General features: G+C 40.0%; 1 protein-coding gene across 1 annotated transcript in view; it reads left to right on the top strand.

The window, feature by feature from the left end:
• The window catches only part of Plxdc2 (plexin domain containing 2), a 434652-nt gene that overhangs the window by 137851 nt on the left and 274200 nt on the right, over nt 1–22601 (top strand). The window contains exon 2 of the mRNA XM_060372593.1: nt 11784–11995. Coding sequence (XP_060228576.1) covers nt 11784–11995 — 212 coding nt within the window. The remainder of the gene's footprint in view (nt 1–11783; nt 11996–22601) is intronic.

The raw sequence follows: 22601 nt of genomic DNA, 5'->3' as shown, positions 1-22601 counted from the left end.
AGATGCCTAATGATGAACAGAAATGGAAAAGTATTATAACACATGGTTTTATTTTTTATTGTGCTATGAACATATTAAATATTGCTTGCATACATACATACATACAAAATACAAACATATATACATACATGTGTATGTATTTCACAAATAAAATAGAAAACCTGAAAACACATATGGACTAATATATGGCCCAAATATAAAAATCTGTATTAATAAGATTTTTAGATAGTTTGGTTTATTATTAGGCTTTTATAGTTGGGAGGGACCAAAAAGACTGTAAGAACTTATCTTGTCATATTGGTTGAGGTCATGATGATTGAGGCTACAGTCCAAAAGTGGCCTTGTTGTTCTGAGGCTCACGAAGCAATGTATTCTAGTAAAACACAAGGCTCTTGTGGAAATATAGTATCTTTTATTTAATTAGGTACTCTTTACCTGTTTACGCATTATCTGTAAATGTAAATTTTGTGGAAATGAGCCCATTCCCTTAGTCCCATTAATGAATCTGAATGCTCTGAATTTTCAAATATGTGTGCATTAACAATATGATGAAACACTATCTTCACAGTAAATTCAATGCTGAAATTTATTTACTTGAAGGACAGGGACAGCATTAATAGCTAATTAGTAAGCAATCTCCATCCACAAATTATCCTTTTATTTCTTCCCAAACTTTAAATCTATAACATGCATACTATTAGGTTCATAAACTATTTTTGCCAGCTTTTTAAACTAGTGGCAGTTCATTTTCCCGTGTTAACATAGCTGGCATGATGGAAGCCTCTCTTCCCCATCTGCATTATTGTGAAGGGTTGTTTTCCTTGCTTGGCTATTCTCTTTTTTCTCTCTCTCTTTTTATTATTATCATTTATTACAATTTATTCAATTTGTATCCCGGCTGTGGCCCCCTCCCTCGTCACCTCCCAACCCCACTGTCCCTCACTCTTCTTTCCCTATGCCTAGTCCACTGATAGGGGTGGTCCTCCTCCTCTTCTATATGACCCTAGCCTATCAGGTCTCATCAGGACTGGTTGCATTGTCTTTTTCTGTGGCTGCATCCTCCAGGGGCAGGTGATCAGAGAGTCTGCCACTGAGTTCATGCCAGACACAGTCTCCGTTCTCCTTACTAGGGACCCCACTTGGAGCCAGAGTCTTACATTGTTGGTCTCGTTTTGGAACTCCTGTCCCCTCCAGGTCCTTCTATCTCCCCCTTCTTTCATAAGCTTACCTGCACTCTGCTCAAAGTTTAGCTATCAGTCTCAGCCTCTGCTTTGATACCTCTGTTTCGAAACCTCAATCAGTAGAATCTTTCAGAGGCCATCTGCAGGAGGCTCTTGCCCTGTTTCCTGTCCTTGTTTTGCTATTTCCAATAGCATGTGTTTCCTGTATTCACTGTTAGATTATCTTGTGGTGTTCTGTTACTCAGCTCTTTTAGAGGTTGATAACTTGACCTCATGAAGGATTATTCAAAGGCAGGCTAGGTAGCAGGACAAAGCCTCTAGATTTATCTCTGGTGATTTCCCCAGTACATCACATACCTGCTCAAGCATATCAAAGTGTTTATGTGTAACATGGAGTAACAGTACATTACTATTATCTTGACTATAAGTTATTAGGAACAATATACAAAACATTACAGTACATAGCAATAACATGGATTTAGTCTGTGTCTGTGTTATATTTTGCACTTCAATAAAGTATCATAAAATTATGAGGATGTTTTTTCAGACAACTTATAGCTCAGGCTACCTTGAAATTCACCATGTGGTACAGTTTACGTACAAACTTGGCTTATGCTCCCAAATCTTAGAATTACAATTTGTACCTCCTCATCCAGACATTAAGCTGTTTTCAATTTTATTAATGAAAGCTTGTTACCCAGAGTATAATTTACCCTCTATATCTATCAAACTAGCATATCTGCTTATCATTTTATTTCACAATAAAATGACAGAATATTCAAAATGACAGAATATTCAAAGTGTTCGATGTAAATACTCAGTGAATATTTTGGATCAAACCCTTAATAATTGGGTTTTCCCAATCCATATCATTTTTATAGTGGTCTTAAGCTGCCAAATGTTCTTTATTCAAAGAGAATCTGACAATCAACTGCAATGAGAGAAGGGTCGAGGCAGACCATAAAATGTTCTCCTCGCCACAGGTTTTTAGGGTCTTCATTTGGCCCTGCTTCAGGTTGAACATTTTTTTCAATCATTTTGGACTATTTGTTTTTAGTAAACAAATAATATATGCCCAGGCCCATGCTTGTAATAACAGCATAGTCACGAAACATACACAAACACGTGTGTGCCTGCACATACAGAAAGCACACTGTATAAATTAGAGTCACTGTTCTGAAGCCATCTGTGTCATGTGTCCCTAAGACCCCACCTGCCTCTCAGATTTGGGGTCTTTACCACATAGAGCCATGAGATCCACTGTTAATTCATATTTGGTTAATTACTTATTATAATCAATAATGAAAAGCAAAGTCAGCAAAAGGAAAAGGACATGGGAAAATATCTGGGAAAACTGATGTTAATTGGTAAGGCTTTATTTCTCTGCCAACATGTTGTTAAGACATGTAAGGTATTGTCTACCAAGAGACATCATTAGAAACTCCTCTGAGTTGGTCATCTTTCCATGTGAATGCCTGAAACACCCAGAAAGATATATTCAAAGAAGGAACATTTATTTTGGCTCATGGTTTCAAAGTTTACAAATAGGCTATGATTGCATGGTTCTGTTTTTTCTGGATTTTGGGGGAGTCAAAAGACTACAGTAGAGAGTATAGTAGAGCAAAGCTGCTCACCTCCTATTGTCAGAAGCAGATAGAGGAGAAAGGAAGAGGAAAAATTTGAGAGAGAGACTGAAGAAGGGGGAAAGGAGGGAGAGAGAGAAAGTGCAAGAGCAGCATGAGGGGGGAAAGCATGCAGAGGCAAGTCATCTCCTTCAGTGTATGCCTCTAGTGACCCATTTCATCAAATTGGATTCTATCCTCCACCATGGTTACCACCTGGTAACACTCCATTCACCTGTGAATCCTTGGGTAGTCTAATCCACTGATGAGGTCAGTCTTCTAATCCAGTCAGATATGAACATGGCTGGCATTAGAACTAAGCCTTTCATACAGGAGCTTCTGGAAATACTTCACAGCCAAGTTATAACAACCAAAGTTCTCAAGGTTCTGTTTGATTTTGGAGCTGCTCCGTGGCTACTCATTGTATAACATATACCCATATCCAGTTTGCCCTACAGGAAAGTGGGTATTCATCAAAAATAATTTACCAAAGTGCCTGTAAGAAGTCACCTTTGAAGAGTGAGTATATTACAGAAGAAAACTCAGTCTATTTATAAGGACCATTTTGACCAGGAATTGAAAGGAAGCATAAGATTTCCTGAAGATTTGGGGTTGGGTTTTTCATTAATAGAAGGTATGTGTTATTGGTAAATGGTTTGGTGAAAAATTCTCTGGGGTGAGAACAGAAAACACTGCTGAGAAAGTTGAAATAGGAACACTTGGGACAAGAGCCTGGAATATTTTATACTTGGGTGGATGGTAAGGAGCCATTAGCACAACCAGAGGCAGAAAGTCTTTCCTGAGGACTTTTACGATTCCATTCAAAACCCTTAATTCACCTAGATAAAACATGCTCTGGTCTTCATCTTCTGTAGCTACCTTACTGAATAATCCCATCAGTCAAAAGCTCCAAATCAACTGCAGTAGTGAGTTCATTATTAACACAACCATGGATATAAATTTATTTAATAGCATTTTCCTATTCAGTACTGAAATAAATTGAGATTCAAAGTCACATGGCATTTTGCCTTAGCCAAATAGTTCTATCTTTTATCAGTTGACTCAGCCAGTAAATAGGACTTTTGCAAAACTTCTGAATGATTCTGCTGAGAATTCACAATGATGGCTTGGTTCACTTGCAAAGCAAAGAGTAGAGTTTCAGAGATAGCCCAGTCAGTAAATTGCTTGCTACATAAGCATGATACCTGAGTTCAGTCCCCAGGACCCACATAAAAAGATGCATGCGTGCATGAGATGCCTCAATTTTCTTGATGAAGGCACTTAGAGCTATGAACTTTTCTCTTAGCACTGCTTTCAGTGTGTCTCATAAGTTAGGACAAGTTGTACCTTCATTTTCATTGAATTCTAGGAAGTCTTTAATGTCTTCCTTTATTTCCTCACTGATTCAGTTGTCACTGAGTAAAGAGTTGTTCAGTTTCCATGTGTGTGTAGGCTTTTTGTTATTTCTGTTATTGTTTTAGAAGGTCTAGTTTTAGAAGATGGTGGTCTGATATGATACAAGGGATTATTTCAATCTTGTATCTATTGAGGCTTGCTTTGTGCCTGACTATATGGTCAATTTTGGAGAAGGTTCCATGAGGTGCTGAGAAGGAGGTATAGTCTTTTGTGTTTGGGTGAAAGGTTCTGTGGATATCTATTAGGTCCTTTTGATTAAAGACCTCTGTAAGTGTCATTATTTCTCTGTTTAGCTTCTGTCTCAATGATCTGTCCCTTGGCAAGAGTGGAGTGTTGAATTATCTCACTATTAAGGTTTTGGGATTAATGTATGATTTAAACTTTAATAATGTCTTCTTTGACAAATGCAGGGGCCCTTTCAGGATTGTGATGTCCTCAAGGTGGATTTTTCCTTTGATGAGAATGAAGTGCCCCTCTCCATCTCTTTTGATTAATTTTGATTGAAAGTCTATTTTATTTAATATTAGGATAGCTACCCCAGCTTGCTTCTTGGGTGCATTTGCTTGGAAAAGCTTTTTTCAGCTCTTTACTCTGAGGTAGTTTCTATCTTTGTTGCACAGGTGTGTTTCTTGAATGTAGCAGAATGTTGGATCCTGTTTCTGCAACCAACCTGTTAATCTGTGTCTTTTTATTGGAGACTTGAGACCATTGATATTAATAGATATTTGTGAATATTAGCTCCTTTTATTGTGGAGTTGGTGATGATTGTGTGTTTGTGTGATTGTTTTCTTTTGCTTTGTTCTTGTGAAATGTCTTAAACCTGTGTTTTCTTGGTGTAGTTGATGTCTTTGGGTTGGATTTTTCCTTCTAGTATTTTCTGTAGGGCTGGATTGCTGCACATATATATTGTTTAAATTTGGCTATGTCATGGAATATAGGTGCAGCAGAGGGAGGGTGGGTGAGACTGGGAGGAGACAAGGGAGGGACTTACAGCAGGGTTGCAAAGTGAATGAATTGTAATAAATAAATGAAAAAAAAAAGATGAATGCAATGTCCTGTAGAGATATGTCTGGGAGGATCTCTAAGGCTTGAGGGACCATCAGTCTAGCCAAATCAGTGAGCTCAAGTTCAGTGATAGAATCAACCTTAAAAAAAAAAAAAACAAAAAACAGTTGAAGAGCAATTGAAGAAGACTCTTAATGTCAGCCTCTGGCCTTTACTCCAGCACCCACACATAACTTTATACAACTCCCAACATGAATCCACACACAAGCATACACATATCTAAACACACATAAAGTATAGAACAGAGAATATGTTAATAAATACAATTATGATGAACTCTAACGTTTTTTTTTTTTTATCAGTTACATTTTATTAACTCTGTATCCCAGCCGTGTCCCGATCCCTCATTCCCTCCCAGTCCCTCCCTCCCTCCCTCATCTCCACCGTGCCCCTTTCCAAGTCCACTGATAGGGGGGACCTCCTCCCCACTCATCTGATCCTGTTTTATCAGGTATCTTCAGGACTGGCTGCAAAGCCCTCCTCTGTGGCCTAACAGGACTGCTCCTCCCTTCGGGGGTGGGGAGACCAAAGAGCCAGTCATTGAGTTCCTGTTAGAAATAGTCCTTGTTCCCCTCACTTTGGGAAACCAATTGGTTACTGAGCTACCACAGGCTACATCTGAGTGGAGGTTCTAGGTTATATCCATACATGGTCCTTGGTTGAATGTCAGTCTCAGAAAAGACCCTGTGCCCAGATATATTTGGTCCTTGTGGAGCTCCTATCCTTTCCCCAGATGTCCATCAACTGAAGAATGGGTACAGAAATTGTGGTATTTCTACACAATGGAATACTACTCAGCAATCAAAAAGGAGGAAATCATGAAATTTGCAGGCAAATGGTGGGATCTAGAAAAGATCATTCTGAGTGAAATATCCCAGAAGGAGAAAGACAAACATGGGATATACTCATTTATATAGACCTATAAGATATGATAAACATAATGAAATCTATACACCTAAAAAAGATAATCAATTGAGCAGACATGGGGTAAGATGATCAATCCTCGTTTAGAAAGACAGATGGGATGTGCATTGAACGTATGACAGGAGTCCACTGAGCGCATCTGAAAGACTCTAACTAGCAGTGTTTTCAAAGCAAAGACTCATGACCAAACCTTTGGCAGAGTACAGGGAATCATAAGAAAGAAGGGGAGTTAGTCTGATGGGGAAAGGATAGGAGCTCCACAAGGACCAAATATATCAGGAGTATCATTTGTGTGCCATAGCCAAGAAAAGTGGTTAAAATGATTTCAATACAACTGTCAGTTACTTGCAAGATGTTGAAATAAAACCAACCGTGATTTCCCTTTCCCTTTCCTTTTTTTTTTTTTTTTTTTTTTTTTTTTTTTTTTTTTTAACTAATATAGGATGGTTTTGAGACTTGTCTTGCTGGGAAAAATAAATACACAACATAAGCAACTGAGGGAGGATGACTTTATATTTCTTTGTGTTTCCAGAAGTGCAATCTGTCAGGGGATGGGGAGACTTGCCAGGGGCAAGAGCAGGGTATGGCAGGTCAAATCGTGCCCTCTGTGTAGAAGCAGGGGTGATGGACATGGTGCTCAGCTTTCTCACCCCCCTGTTTTTAGGCAAAGTTTCTCGTAGCACTGGCTGTTCTGGAACTCATCCTGTAGACCAGGGTGGCCTCAAACTCAATGATGTGCCTGCCTCTGCCTCCTGAGTACGGGGTTAAAGACATGTGCCACTACTGATTTTCGATGTCTGACCAGGCTGATGACACCCCAGCCCATGGGGTGGTCCACCCATATTAATGGAGCTTTCCAACCTTATCAATTAATCATACAGAGATGTTTGTTACCAACGTGATTCCAACAAGTTGACAATAAAGGTGAGCCATCACAATGGTGGAGAAGAGAGTTAGAGATTACATAGAACAGTGTGAGGATGTGCTAAGATGTTTTGTGGCTCTTTCCACAGTCACAGTTAAGGAGTCATTGTGAGGCTTCGTGATGATATCCTATTGGAAATATATCTAATAAACTACCTCAAAATGTATTAATATCAATTTGCTTACTGTATGTAAACAGTTCATAAATGTGTACTTATATATCTTTCTCCCCTTATATCCAAATGGAAGTTATTAAATAGAATTAATATTTTTGTGATATGAATAATTACAGTAACAAGACACATTGGAGACAGTTCTCCTTTAAGGTTCTCCGTGGTGGTTTGATTGGCACACAGTAGACAGATCACTGAGAATCTGTTGACTGGAGTGCTGAAAGACCTCGCCTAGTGCATGTGTTTTTACTGCAGCTGGAAAGGACAAAATCTTTTCCCATAGATCTCTCTGTCTAGTCTCTGAATGACTTGTTTAGTTGTCAATTTGAAGAATAATGTTACATGTTTGTGTATTTTTTGAACATTTTATGCAATACAGATGAATCAGTTACAATATAGATAACCCAATTCTGACTCTTGCAGTTTTCCTCCCTGTATCTCTGTAAAGAATTCATTTTGACTTACTCTATATTCTCTAAAATCCATTCAGAAATAGGATCAGTGTGGAAGCCCATTTCATACCAGAATCTTGAACTATTCACAAGTGAATTATGAACCAAAGTAATGTCTCTATGTGCAAAACTGAGTCTCCCTGCTTCTTTATAGCATTATCAGAGAAAATAGAACTCAGTAAAAAGTAACAACCAACAGGTTTTCACAAGTCCAGACTCTGAATCCACAAATCATCTCATTAGAAAACCTCTCAGGCCTTCCTGAGGCCTTGTTTACTTTCTGTAAATCCAATTAGAGTGAGCCAAGAATTGGCTTTTCCAGTTTGCAGAAATAGATTCTTCTAAGAACAAGCATTTGCCAGCACAGTGATGTGTGGTGAAGAGTGGTCACTATGTCTGTAGTATGGAGCCTCTGAATGTTGTAGTGATGAAGGAGATATCACATTGATCCCTACTAATATGCACAATAATTATATAACAGTAAAATGAACTATTTTTAAAAGTATGAATAGCAATTTTTTTTTAAATCAGAAAATGTTACTCAATATCAAGAGAAAAGTGAAGCCAGTCCCTTGGGAACCTCCATCCAGTAGCAGAACAAAACAGATGCTGAGACTCACAGCCAAACATTAAATGGAACTACAGGAGTTTTGTGGAGGAGTGTGGGAAAGAATAGATAGAAGGTCCTGGAGGTGACAAGAACCCTTCAGAAGACCAACAATGTCAACTAACGTAGGCACATCGGGGCTTACAGAGACTGAAGCACCAACCAAAGTGTATGCATGGACTGGACCGAGGCCCACGGCCCATATGTAATTGATGTGCAGCTTGCTTCTCATTTGGGTTCTCTAGCAACAAGAGCAACAGGGATCATATTTGACATGTTCTTGGTTGCCTGCTTTTAGATCACTCTCCCCTCTCTGGGCTGACTTGACTTCCCTCAATAGAAGATGATATACTAAGTCCTGATGCAACTTGATGGGCTGGGTGGATTCGTAAGGGGGGATTCCCCTTTTCTGAGGAGAAGTAGAGGGGGAAATGGTGAAGAAGAAGGGAGAGTGGAACTGGGAGAAAAGGAGGGAGGAGGCTTTGATCAGGATATAAACTGAATAAATTTATATATTTTTTAAAAGTATAGAAGTTACCCTAAGAAATTTCATGAGGAAGTGGCTTCTGTTTCCAGGCATATCACTCATTTTACAATAATCTGAATGTCCCCAAACTTCTTGGTGGCTCAAGAGTCTCAAGGTGGGATGGAGTGAAGGCAAAACAAATTCAAAAGCAATTATTTCCTAGAAGTGATTTTAAATAAACATCAAACTCTTTTTAGTAAGGAGAATGAGAAAAACTGATAAAGGAGATTTGATAGTGGTTGAGAAATAGAATCTACTATCCACTGTCTCTTCTACTGATAGTCGTTCTGTGAGTCTAGTGGAGTGAGTCTGAGGAGGACCATGGGGAGTGTTGTGTTATGCGGTACCATACATCTCAGGAGAACAATGCTAAACTTATGTCAGAGAAGTGAACACAACCCATTTAACCACGAAGCTGAGCTCAGTAACATGCCATTGTATTCCCAGACACTAGGGAAGCTGAGGCAGGAAGACGCAAACCCAGACCAGACTGTGGTGTATGGCAAAACGTCATTACATAAAATAAAACTGAAAAGAATCAAAAGGAAAGGGGAGGGGAAAAGAAGGTAGGGCGTGAGGGGCAGGAGAAGACAGGAGGAAGGACAGGAGGGGAGGCCAGGCACAGACTTGGCACAGCCCACCACTGGCACAGCTTCCCAGGACCCTCCACTCTGCATGGGAGGCAGACGGGCATCTATGAGGTTGACCTAGGCTTTGTGCCAGAAGGTATTATCTGTTTGTTAGAAAATTTTATTGCTTAGCTTTGTTGTCAGGTGCCTCATGGGCTTTTGATAATGAGGCAGGTTATGCAAGTAAGGCAAACAAATTGCTTTGCGTAGTTTTGCCTAATGCCATCATCCTCAGAGCAGATCCATCCTTAAGAAAAGCTGTTTGCCTTTCCAGGAAAGCTCAGTCCAGTGTGACCTAAAGAAGAGGATGACAAAAACGGAAAAACATTTTTAAATTACCCTGGACCCATATCCAGCAACAGATCAGAAAAAAATTTCAGATCCTTTTGCTTACTTATGCCTGGTCTGATAACTCTTGTTCCAAAGAGAATGTCAGTATTGCATTCCTTCACTCGGTCAGTCAGTGAACATTGAAGCATTGTTAAATGACAAGCAGAGGTAGAGTGTTGAAAAAAAATGAATGTTTCCTGAAATTATGTTAACAAATCTGATTAGATATTCTTAATGAAAATTTAGGAGAAGCAGAGGGACTAGGGAACCTGTGCAACCATTTACAAAGCATATGGGTCCCTTACAGTATAGAGTTCACTGATATGAGCACAGCTCTCACTTCTCCTGGCTTCCAAATTACTCTTGTTGCAAATTTGGTGAATTTGGTACCCAGGGTTCTTCATGGGGCTCAATGGAGATGCTATCATTGTAAGGTAAGGCTTCTCCTAGGGCTCCATCCATCAGTACATTAGACTCTAAAATATCTTTTAGGTCCCTGTGAAACCAGATTGCCTTGTCTTATCAGAAGCTTTCTGAGTGGAAAGCAAGGCATGCCCACCTATTGCAGTTTCTGTAAAATAGTAGTGGTAGTGGCCTATAGGCTTTAAAGTTATGAGTGGTATAATACTATGGATTAAGCACCATATTGTTTCACAACATGTTCTTGTATTGAGGGGAACATCACATCCATGATTAAATCAGTGTTCTCCTGGCCCTTTGTGAACCTATATCAGGCCAGTTATAAAGGCTACTGATTCCTATCTTTGGGTAATTCTTAGGTAGAGGCTGTTCGTCTTGCTTGGAAACTGAATTTTCAATCCTTATGGTATTCCATCCCCTGCTGACCTACTGAAATGAAAGACTAGGAGTCATGATTAAATCTAATGTTCCCTCTTGTACTGCAGGATGAGCTGGGTCAGCAGGGCCAGTCCCTGCAGATGGCTGTAAAACAGCTTTGTGATTTGATCTCCTTGCTGTCCCATCCATTTCTGTAAGTGCCTGTCAATGTCATCCTTTACCACCCTGACAAGTTCCCAAGGTGAGGACACTATAAATGAACAAGCACATTTGTGATGCCTCTTGAGGGTGTTGCTTATCAAATGAGTCAGGCGATGAACCAAGTCTGGCTTGTGAACTACAAGATAGGTTAGCACATTTACAGCAAGAAAATTCCACTATGGTCTCTTCGCAGCCAGGCATAACTGACATGAAATCAGCATAAACTCACACTTTCATTATGCCATTTATTTTCACATAGGTGAAGGTGTCTTTCTGTCCTCCTTCCTCTGTGGCATGTGGTGGGGGGGGAGAGAAAGAGACACAGAGAGGAAGAAAATGCATTTTTTGCAGAGCTGTGTGTCTGAAAGACCCTTAGATGTCACCACAGGAATAATTAGTGTAGTTTATGGTGTAGCCTCCAACTGTACTATACCCAGCTTATCAGTCAGGCTTATGTCACGTGGAATCAAATCCCTGGGGAAAACTAGAAAAGATTAGTTTGTTTGAATCACAGTTCCGAGGTTACACAAATTTCCTTATACCGTCGGATACAGCACCATGGTGATGGGGCATGTGTGGTAAGACCTTGTTCACCTTACGGTAGACAGGAAGCAGAAAGACCAAGAAGGGAATTGGGGATAAAATGTAGCCTTCAGAGGAATGCCCAAGTCACCTCCTCCCTCTACTAAGACTCCTCATCTCTACTAAGATGATGCCAACCATCTGTGGACCAAGCATTCTATATATGAATCTGGGGACACATTTCATATTTCATCTATAACACTCAGATTTCCACATCAACAAATAATTTGGTTTTATCGTGATAAGTTAGTTTCCTATTCTAATGACCAACAGAGGTACACTATTTTTTTTTTTACTCTAATAGGTATTATGTATGTCGTTCACCAGAGGTAACATTCTTATTCCTCTTTCAGATTGGAAGTATGAGTTTGTGACAGCCTTTCCTCAAGAAGAAGATGGGGTGCAAGTGGACTCCCAAGCATACAGACACAGGTGGAAAAGAAACGTGGACCCCTTTAAGGCGGTAGACACAAACAGAGCCAGCATGGGCCAAGACTCCCCAGAGCCCAGAGGCTTCACCGATCTGCTGTTGGATGATGGGCAGGACAACAACACTCAGATTGAGGTAAGTAAATATTCTGGATAATTGATACAAATTGTTCATTATTTTCTTGTAAAGTGTCTAAGCTCTACTACTTCATTTTACTATGTTCCTTTTGTGATTTGACTTTAAAGAACAGTTCAATTGATTGATAAAAAAATTTCTCAGTCATTAGTTTTTTTTATTCATGAAATAGACAAATACAGGCTAGGAGAAGAGTGAAAGAACACATCACTGGCTCTCTGGGAGCCCACTGTCTGGAGGGTCAGAGCATCACAACCAGATCATCTCGACACTAGGCGATGTCTTTGAAAGAGCACACAACAGCGTGACCTGCAGTGCAGCGTGATGAGTTCTCCTTGGGATAACAGCTCAGAATGCTAACAAAGAGGCTTTGCCCAGGAATGGCTGTCTAGACAAAGTCTTGGTAAATTCAGAAGAGTTCGCTTAGTGCATAAACTGTCAGCAAGAAGGGAGACAAGGATTCCTGCTGAAAAGCACCATATCCACAGGGGATGAGTGTTGGAACCACAGAGCATGCTAGAGTCTTGCAGGCTTAACTCACCGTACAGTTTCAGCTACAGATCAGGAGTTTCCTGGGATGGAGGCATTTCATTGCTAACAAGGGTACATTTTGGGGAAAACTGGATGACTGGTTGCTCTTTAGCTTTATTTCATGACCTGTTGTGGTGGAGCCAGGAAGTGGAGTAAAAGGGTATTGGAGAGTGGTTGAGTGAGTGTGACTTTTCAGGGCATATTGGAAGCAGATTTCAGGGAGGCTCTAAGGCCTCACAGGAGATGCTGGAGTTCAATGACCCTTAAAATTGCAAGTCATAAAAACATGATCTTGATTGTGAAATAAGTCTAACAAAATGAAATATGAACATCTTTAGGGAGAAAGTAGAGACCATCAAGATGAGAGATAACAGAGGTTATTTATTTGGTTTGTTATAAAAATGGGGCCAGTCCCAATCTCTTATCTTTGTTAAGAATGTGAATGAGAATGTGTTTAGTAAAGAAAGAGAAGGCCGCAGGTATTTGTGAGTGGAGGCTGTTGGCTAGGAGACTGTTGGACTATCTACAAAGGGCATCTTAGGTGAACAGTTGAGTAGAATTTGCATTTTATGGTTGGTGCTTTGTCGAAGAAGGGGACCTGTGACCCTGCATGCTAGTTTGGCTGAGGGCACAGCAATGTTTCTCCTTTTTGGAGTGCATGTTGTAGAGGTTGGATTGGAATTTGGCTGGGATATGTGATCCAGCCATTATCTATTTGCATATACTTTCTCAATTTGACATTTTAAGTACTGTTTTCTCCAAGATCCTAGGCTTCTAATTTCTTACAACCCAAAAGCCCTCTTTTTACTGTGTTACATTTTCTAGCATACTCATTACTTAGGATATAACTCAGTTTCATGAAGCAGATGTTACACCATCCTACAAGTAGAACTGAGGCACCAGTTTGTTTCCTCAAGGTCAGAAAAAATTTCCAAAATACAAATTGTTGGAAGTATAAGTGTGAGAGGCTGGATCATTGCCAAATGGCTACTCTGTGGCCATACCATGACACTTTTTCCTTGGTGGCTCCATAGACCCTCTGATGCCAGGCAACAATATATCAGGCACTGTTCCATTTTGATTGCTAAACATTGGCTAAAGGAATTTATAAGAGGGTAGGTAAGTCTTTATTTGGCTTGTGCTTCCACATCACAGTGAATGTTTAGTGGTGTCAGGACAGAAGCTCAAACAGGACCCTTGAGACAGGAATCAAAGCAAAGCCCGTGGCAGAATGCTGTGAACTGGACTGCTTACATGGCTTTCTCGGCTCCCTTTCCTACACAGCCATGGCCCACTTCCCTAGGGAGACATTGCCCACTAAGGGCTGTGCCTTCCAAAAATCCGATCAATAGTAAGGAAAATGCCCCACTAACATACCCATCAGCCAGTCTGGTGTGAGCAGTTACTCAAGTGAGGTTCCCTTTTCTAAATGAATCCAGTTTGTATAAACTTGACAAAACTAAGCAGCACGGGCACTGAGAAAGTGCCATATCTAAAAGAGGTTTCTCTGGCTCCTGCACAGTAATCTGGTATTTTGACAATGATATTCATTTAGCAACTTGGAGTTGGCAAGTAGGATCCTTCCTTGAGTTGCCTTTAGGTAGGATGCAGCATAAAGAAAGGAGAACTAAACTGAAAGAAAAAGAGACATTCTTACCCAGAATGAGGATCCTGATGTGAAATGTCAGCAACATAGACTCTTGGAGCTGACTCTGCGATCTTTTCTGTGATTCCTTCTTGTTCAGGATGGGGTATGGTAACACTCCTCAAAGTGTAATCAATTGTCAACTAAGGATGTTCCTCAGTGATAGAGATTTACTTAAGATGACTGAGATCTTAGGTACAATTCCAAGATCAATGAACATTATAGACTTGTGTGTACATTGTACACACAGGAATTGTTATACTTTGAGTTTGTTATGCATTTCTTTTTTTTTTTTTTTACTTTTTTTAAATATTAGTTACAGTTTATTAACTTTGTATCCCAGCTGTATCCCCCACCCTCATTCCCTCCCAATCCCACCATCCTTCCCTCATTTCTTCCTTGCCCCTTTCCAAGTCCACTGATAGGGGAGGACCTCCTCCCCTTTCATCTGACCATGGTTTATCAGGTATCTTCAGGACTAGCTGCAAAGTCCTCCTCTGTGGCCTAGCAGGGCTGCTCCTCCCTTGGGGGTTGGGTCAAAGAGCCAGCCACTGAGTTCCTGTCAGAAATACCCCTGTTCCCTTTACTAGGGAACCCACTTGGATACTGAGCTACCATAGGCTACATCTGAGCAGGGGTTCTAGATTATATCCATGTTATGCATTTCTTAATTTCTTCATGTTTTGTACTTTAACAGAGGCAGACAACAAAAGTTAAGATGCTTTGACTTGGTGAAATAAAAAAGGGGGCGCAGAAAACCGTCTACTGGAAATGTCCTTGAATCTTAAGATCAATAAGGTGCTCAGTGGACATTAATTAGTATGGTCTTTAGAGTGGCTTTGTGAGATTTGTTTCTTCAAGTCACCTGGACAAACTCAATGGCTTTTTAAAGGTGTTTTCTATTTTTCTATTCCAGATTTTAGTTTACTGATTACTTTACTGACTACTTTCCATTTAGTAGTAAATGAGCTGATATTCAAACCCAGACCTAGCACCCTCTTCCAAAGCTTGGTCCTTCCTAGGCCACCTTGCTTCCTCTAGTAAAAGCAAAGACAAAGGCATTTGTGTCAAGCCATGAGTCTGGACAGGCAGGCCCTGACTACCCATGTTAGAATAATATTAGCATTTCCATCTCCATCTTGCTGGAAGGAAACTTGTATTGTAGCTGCAGGGTACATGGGTACCAGATGTCTTTATCTTGAAATGTGGTGATTTTTATATGTTTCTGGGATTTGATGAACATGATTACGCATCTAAAGTATCTTGCACCACTCTTAGGTACTGCTTCAGAAAAAAAATCTAATCTAAAACCTTTTTGGAAATTTTAGCATTTTCTGATCCTTGACATATATGTTTGCTCAATGTCACATCTATCTTGGGAGAAAAGCTTGTTGGTATGATTGCTTATATAATAAGAAGAAAGGAACAAATATTTACAGAATGACTACTCTTTCAGTGAGGATTGTAACAAGATTTTTCTTATTTTTTAGATGTAAGTCTTTTGATTATAAAAACATGTAAATACGAGTTTCTTGTTTCTGCTTTTTTCTTTTATCACTCCAAAGTCAATGTCAGAGACAAAAAGTTTTTCCAGGAGCCCAGATTGTAGTGGTGGCTGTTAAAATTATATGACAGCAAAATAAATAAATTTCCTTGTCTTATTTTGCAAGTTTTCCTCAATTTTTCTATTATCAAGAGTATGTCTCCAAAAAGAACAAAAACACAGAAAATAAGAGCATGTTAACTAATTTGGCACAAATAACTCTCAAATAATGGCAAGTGGTTATTCTCTCAACTTGATTCTTGGTGACAGTATTTTGGGGGGGGGTACAAAAAGGCAATAAATTGAAGGATTGTAAAATTCAGTGTTCTAGTTAGAATTGTCCCAGTTACAATTTTGTTATTTTTTTGTCTTTGTCTCTCTACAAAGATGGAAAGATGTTGTCAAATCCAATGCCCTTCCTGTTATATAACCTGGCAATGTTGCTGTGGCCTCTTGATTTCTTAAAGTTTTTCTTCTTGTATGCCATCTAACCATGGAGAAGTACAGTCCTCTAGATTCTGCTTCTTGGGTTGGTACATAACACATGGTATCAGAAAACTGCCCATTAAGTATGCTATTTTTTTAAAATGATTTTAGGAATAAGCAATGATACAGGACTCTTGGGTAAGGTAGATTATATCTCCCACTAACCTTGGTTGATCAAACGTCAGTGAATATGGTGGCTCTCAGAAGACAAAGCAAATGAAAGCAGACATAACACACTTCTCCACCTGGGTGTGGAAGCTGGCTACACATCATTCTCCAGCATGGAATTCTTCCAGCAAAAGTAACAACTGAGAGAATGGTGTGGGCCTTCCCAGTGTTTATTGAAAGTTACTAAGTCTTTATACAGATCACCTTCAATGGCCTGTTTTTGCTGGATGGGGCTGGCATCCAGTAGCTCGTTACCTTCGAAGTATAAGAGAGATGACTGCAATTGGGGGACGGCACTTGCATGGGGCTAGGTAGAAACCTAGTGCAGTAGAACCTCCCTGGAGTCTACGAGGGTGACCCTAGCTAAGTAACGGGGGATAGGAAGCCTGAACTGACCATCTTCTGTAGTAAGATAGTGAAAGGATTGATTGGGTCACCAACCCAGCATCCACAATTTTTCCTGCATACAAGGTGTTCTGGGGTAAAGCTGACTCAGAATTTTTTGGGAAGGGAGCAACCAATGACTGGTCCAACTTGAGACTCATACCACAAGATGGAGCTCATGCATGGCAAGGAACCAGAGGCTGGAAAGTCCAGGGACCTAGAATAGAACCAAACATGACTGCTATACCACAGCTTAGCATAATCATCTCCTCTTCTAGCAACTAAAAGGAGCAGATGCAGAGACACAAAGCCAAACATTAGGTTCAGCTCAGAAAATCCCAGGTGTAGGCAAGGGAGAGGAAAGATTGTAGGGGGCAGAGAGGTCAAGAACACAGAACACAGCCCACAGAGTCAACCAAGCAGTGCTCATAGGGGCTCACAGAGACTGAAGCAACAGTCAGGGAACCTGCATGGGTCTGACCTAGGTCCTTTGCATACATGTTATAGCTGTTTCTCTTGGTATTTTTGTGGGAGTCCTAACAGTGGGAGGAGGTGCTGTCTATGAATCCTTTTCCTGTTTTGAGGACCCTTTCTTCCTACTGGGTTGCCTAGACCAGCCTTGATATGAATTATGTACCTAGTATTGTTGTTACTTGTTATGCAATGTTTGATTGATATCCCTGAGAGGCCTGCCCTTTTCTGACTGGAAATAAAAGAAAAGTAGATCTGGGGTAGAGGAAAGGTGGGGCAAGGGACTGGGAGGAGGGGATGGAAGGAAGGAAAACTGTGCTTTGGACGTAATATATAAGGAAAGAAAAAATAATTAAAAAAATAAAAAGAAGCGTCAATCTCAAATTTCATTGGGACACACCAAAGCCAAGTAAGTAAGTGACTTGCAGTCACATGCAATCTTGGGAAATAGCATATTTGCTCTCTTGGGGCAGGAAAGTATTTTTGAGAAGGACTGCCATTTTTAAAGCACCCCCCATCCCATGACCAGAATATTTAAGGCCTTAAAATGGGGCCTAGGCTCAGCTAGCAAAGTACTTCCTGCCTAAACAGGAGAACATAAGTTAGATTCACAGTGCCTAAGTAAAAGCTGGGTACTGGGGCTTGCTTTTCTGCTCCAGGGATTGGCTAGAGTGTGTTCCAGGCAGATCCCCTTATCTAGCTGGCCAACCATTCTAGATGAATACATGAGCTCAAGGTCAGTGAAGAGACTGTATAGAAAGTAAGGCAGATGATAACAGAAGGTACCTTATGTTGCCCTTTGGTTTATACATACACACACACACACACACACACACACACATACACACAAATATACACATGCATTCGCGCACACATAAACACAGCAATAAATAAGTAATAAGGCCTAGGAATCAGATATGCCGTCTCACAACCCAAAGTGATACCAATTGCAGGGTAGGCTAGTGTCTCTGAAGCTTCAACACATTGAAAGAGCACCTTGGTATCACGTTCAGTCCCAATTCTGATATCTCTGTACTAGGCTGGAGCTGATCCTATGCAATTCAAACTAGCCCCAAGTGGTACAGCTGAGGCCAATCAGAGGCCATGCTTTGAATTGCAAAGCAAACTTAGCTAAATCAAGATCAGACAAATAGATTAAATAGTCCTATATCCTCTAAAGAAAAAGAAGCAGCCAGCAAAAGTCTCCCTTCCAAAACAAAAAAAGCTCTGGGCCAGATGGTTTCAGCACAGAATTCTACCAGACCTTCAAAGAAGAAAAAACTAACTCCAATTCTCTTCAAGCTATTCCACAAAATAGAAACGGAAGGAACATTATCAAACTCATTCTATGAAGTGACAGTCACCTAGCTACCTGTACCAGAAAAAGACCCAACAATAAAAGAGAACTTCAGACCTATCTCTCTTATGAACATTGATGCAAAAACACTCAACAAAATACTTGCAAACCAAATCCATGATCACATCAAAGATATCATCCACCATGACCAAGTAGGCTTCATCCCAGGCATGCAGGGGTGGTTCAATATACACAAATCCATCAATGTGATCCACCACATAAACAAACTGAAATTTAAAAACCTCATGATCATCTCCTTAGATGCTGAGAAAGCATTTGACAAAATCCAACATCCCTTCATGTTTAAAGTCTTGGAGAGATCAGGGATACAAGCACATTCCTAAACATAGAAAAGGCACTATACAGCAAGCCTATAGCCAGCATCAAACTAAACAGAGAGAAACTTATATCAAACCCACTGAAATCAGGGACAAGACAAGGTTGCCCACACTCTCCATATTTCTTCAACATAGTACTTGAAGTCCTAGCTAGAGAATCAAGACAACTAAATGAGAGCATGGGGATTCAGTTCAGAAAGGAAGAAGTCAAAGTATCACTATATGCAAATGATATGATAGTATAGATGAGTTACCCCATAAATTCAACCAGGGAAACACCATCAGCAAAGTGGCTGGATACAAAATTAACTCAAAAAACAAAATCAGTAGCCCTTCTGAATTTGAAAGACAAATGGGCTGAGAAAGAAATTAGGGAAACTACACTGTTCATGATAGCCACGAATAACATAATGTACCTTGGTTTGACTCTAACCAAGCAAGTGAAAGACCTATTTAAAAAAAAAAAAAAAACTTCAAGTCTCTGAAGAAAGAAATTGAAGAAGATAATCAGAAGATGGGAAGATCTATGCTCATGGATCTGTAGGAATAGCGTAATGAAAATGGCTATTCTGCCAAAAGCAATCTACAGATTCAATGCAATTCCCCTCAAAATACAAACACAATTCTTTTCAGAACTTGAAAGAAAAATTCTCAACATCATTTGGAAAAACAAAAGAACCCAGCATTGCCAAAACAATTCTGTACAACAAACAGATCTTCTGGAAGTAACTCCATCCCTGATCTCAAGCTGTACTGCAGAGGAATAGTAATAAAAACTGCCTGGTACTGGCATAGAAACAGAATGGTGGATCAATGGAATTGAATAGAAGACCCAGAAATAAACCCACATACCTATGTATACTTGATTTTTGTCAAAGAAGCTGAAACCATACAGTAGAAAAAAAGACAACTTCTACAAATGGTGCTGATGTAACTGGATGTCTACATGTAGAAAAATGCAAATAGATCCATATTTATCATACAAAACTAAAGTCCAAGTGGATCAAAGACCACAACATAAAACCAGACACACTAGATCTGTTAGAAGAAAAAGTGGGGAAGAGCCTTGAACTCATTGGTGAAGGAGACAACTGCCTGAATAGAACAACAACAGAACAGGCTCTAAAATCAACAGTCAATAAATGGAACCTCATGAAACTTCTGTAAAGCAAAGGACACTGTCATTAGAACAAAATGACAGCCTACATACTGGAAAAGGATCTTCACAATCCCTATATCTGACAGAGGGCTAATATCCAGAATATATAAAGAACTCAAGAGGTTAAAAAGCAACAAATCAAGTAATCCAATTAAAAAATGGGGAACAGAGTTAAACAGAGAATTCTCTGCAGAGGAACAAAGAATTGCTCAACGTCCTTAGTCATCAGGGAGATACAAATCAAAACGACTCAGACATTTCACCTTATACCCATCAGAATAGCTAAACTCAAGTGACAAAACATGCTGGAGAGGATGTGGAGAAAGGGGAACCCTCCTCCTCTGCTGGTGGGAATGTAAACTTGTACAACCACTTTGAAAATCAATCTGGAGCTTTCTCAGACAATTAGGAATAGTACTACATCAAGATTCAGCTATACCACTCCTAGGCATATATCCAAAAGATGCTCACGTATACAACAAGGACATTTGCTCAACCATGTTTGTAGCAGCTTTATTAGTAATAGCCAGAATCTGAAAACAATCCAGATGTCCCTCAACTGAGGAATGGATACAGAAATTGTGGTACATTTACCAATGGAATATTACTCAGCAATTAAAAACAAGGAAATCAAGAAATTTGCAGGCAAATGGTGGGAACTAGAAAAGGTCATCCTGAGTGAGTATCCCTGATGGGAAGAATCCTCACTCAGAAAGGCAAACAAGATGGACCTAGTAAGAGGGAGAGGGCAGGGAACAGGATAGGAGCCTACCACATGGGGCCTCTGCAGGACTCTTCCCAGCAGGGTATCAAAGCAGATACTGAAACTGGTGGCCAAACTTTGGACAGAGTGCAGGGAATCTAGTGAAAGAAGTGGAAGATGAATGACCTGGGTAGGACAGGAGCTCCACAAGGAGAGAAGCAGAACCAAAGGAGCTGAGCAAAGGGGTCTTTTCTGAGACTGATGCTTAAATGGGGGACCATGCATGGAGATAACCTAGAACCCCTGCACAGATGTAGCCCATGGCAGCTCAGTCTCCAAGTGGGTTCCCTGGTGATGGGGGCAGGGACTGTTTCTGACAGGACTCAGTGGCTACCTCTTTGATCACCTCCACCTGAGTGGTGAGGACAATGCAGCCAGTCCTGATGATACCTGATATGCTGGGGTCAGAGGGAAAGGGTGGAGGACCTCTCCTAGCAGTGGAGTTGGGGAGTTGCATGGGAAGAGACAAGGGAGGGAGTTTGGTATTGGTGGGAATAAGAGAGGGGGCTACAGCTGGGATACAAAATGAATAAACTGTAATTAATTATAATATCACATTAAGTGATCTGGGCAGTCTTACATTTCCTTGCTTACCAAAAGTATATCTAAAGTATTCCCCTGCTGTGATAGTGTTAAAAATTGCAAGTGTGGGCAGCAGCGATTGCATCGCACATGTACACTTCAGATTCAGTGACTGAGCAAAGCACAGTGCAGAATGATGGGTAAGTACATGTGATTTGCTCAGGTAGAAATGGAGATCAACAGGTTTTGTTTAAGCATCCCTTCCATTTTCTGCCATGGCTTACTAACGATCTTACCAAAAACTGTCTATTACCATACTTTAAATATTATGATCATAGTTAGGGTGTTTATTGCTGTGATAAAACAGTGCAACTTGAGAGAAAGATGCTTAATTTTACCTTACACTTCTACATAGAATCTGTCACTAAGGGAAGTCAGGGCGGAAAGGCAAGAGGGTAGAAACCCGGGTGTAAGAACTGCAGGAGAGTATGCAGCTTCCTCTGCCATGGCTTGCTCAGCCTGCTTTCTTATGCAACTCAGGATCTCTTGTCCATGGGTAACAGTTCTGGGCTCTTTCATGTCAATCATTAATCATTAAAATTCCCAGTAGGGAATTTTCTACTTACCTACTGGTCAACCTGATGGTGGCACTTTCTGAAAAAGGAGGCTTCCCTTCTCAGATGACTCCAGGTTGTGTCAAGTTAACCAAAAGCTAAACAACACAGCTACCTATTAGTTATCTATGTACACAAAATTATTGTTAGGACTGTTATGTATTTTGCCATCTTCAGCCAGATTATCTCTTTGGTATGAAAAGAGTCACTTGCAAAAGCTTAATCTTAAAATTGAGATGATTGCTTTGATGATGATTTTTATGAAAAAAAATGCTAATTTTATCAATTAAAATTGTAATTTTTAATTGATGTAAACCATATTGAATTTCATTTTGCTATAGGCATACATAGGCTTCTAGTATTCTATCTAGTACTCTATTACATGTCTATTTTCTTTTTCTACCTTCCTTAAAATATCTTTTTTCTCTGTCTCCTTTTTTCTCTGTTTCCCTTGTGGATCCATGACCTATGACTGCAATAATAGTGACACCTATTTACATTCATTCATCTTTGTGGGTCTGGATTACCTCGTGTAATCATTTCCAGATCCATCTGATTTTTGAAGATTTCCTACTTTGATCTTTATGGCAGAATACAATTCCATTGTGTATCATTTTGATGTATG

Source organism: Meriones unguiculatus, chromosome 19, assembly GCF_030254825.1.
Source record: "Meriones unguiculatus strain TT.TT164.6M chromosome 19, Bangor_MerUng_6.1, whole genome shotgun sequence".
NCBI classification, from domain to species: Eukaryota; Metazoa; Chordata; class Mammalia; order Rodentia; family Muridae; genus Meriones; species Meriones unguiculatus.
The sequence above is the reverse complement of the archived record's forward strand: the minus strand, read 5'-3'. Positions and strand labels throughout refer to the sequence as shown.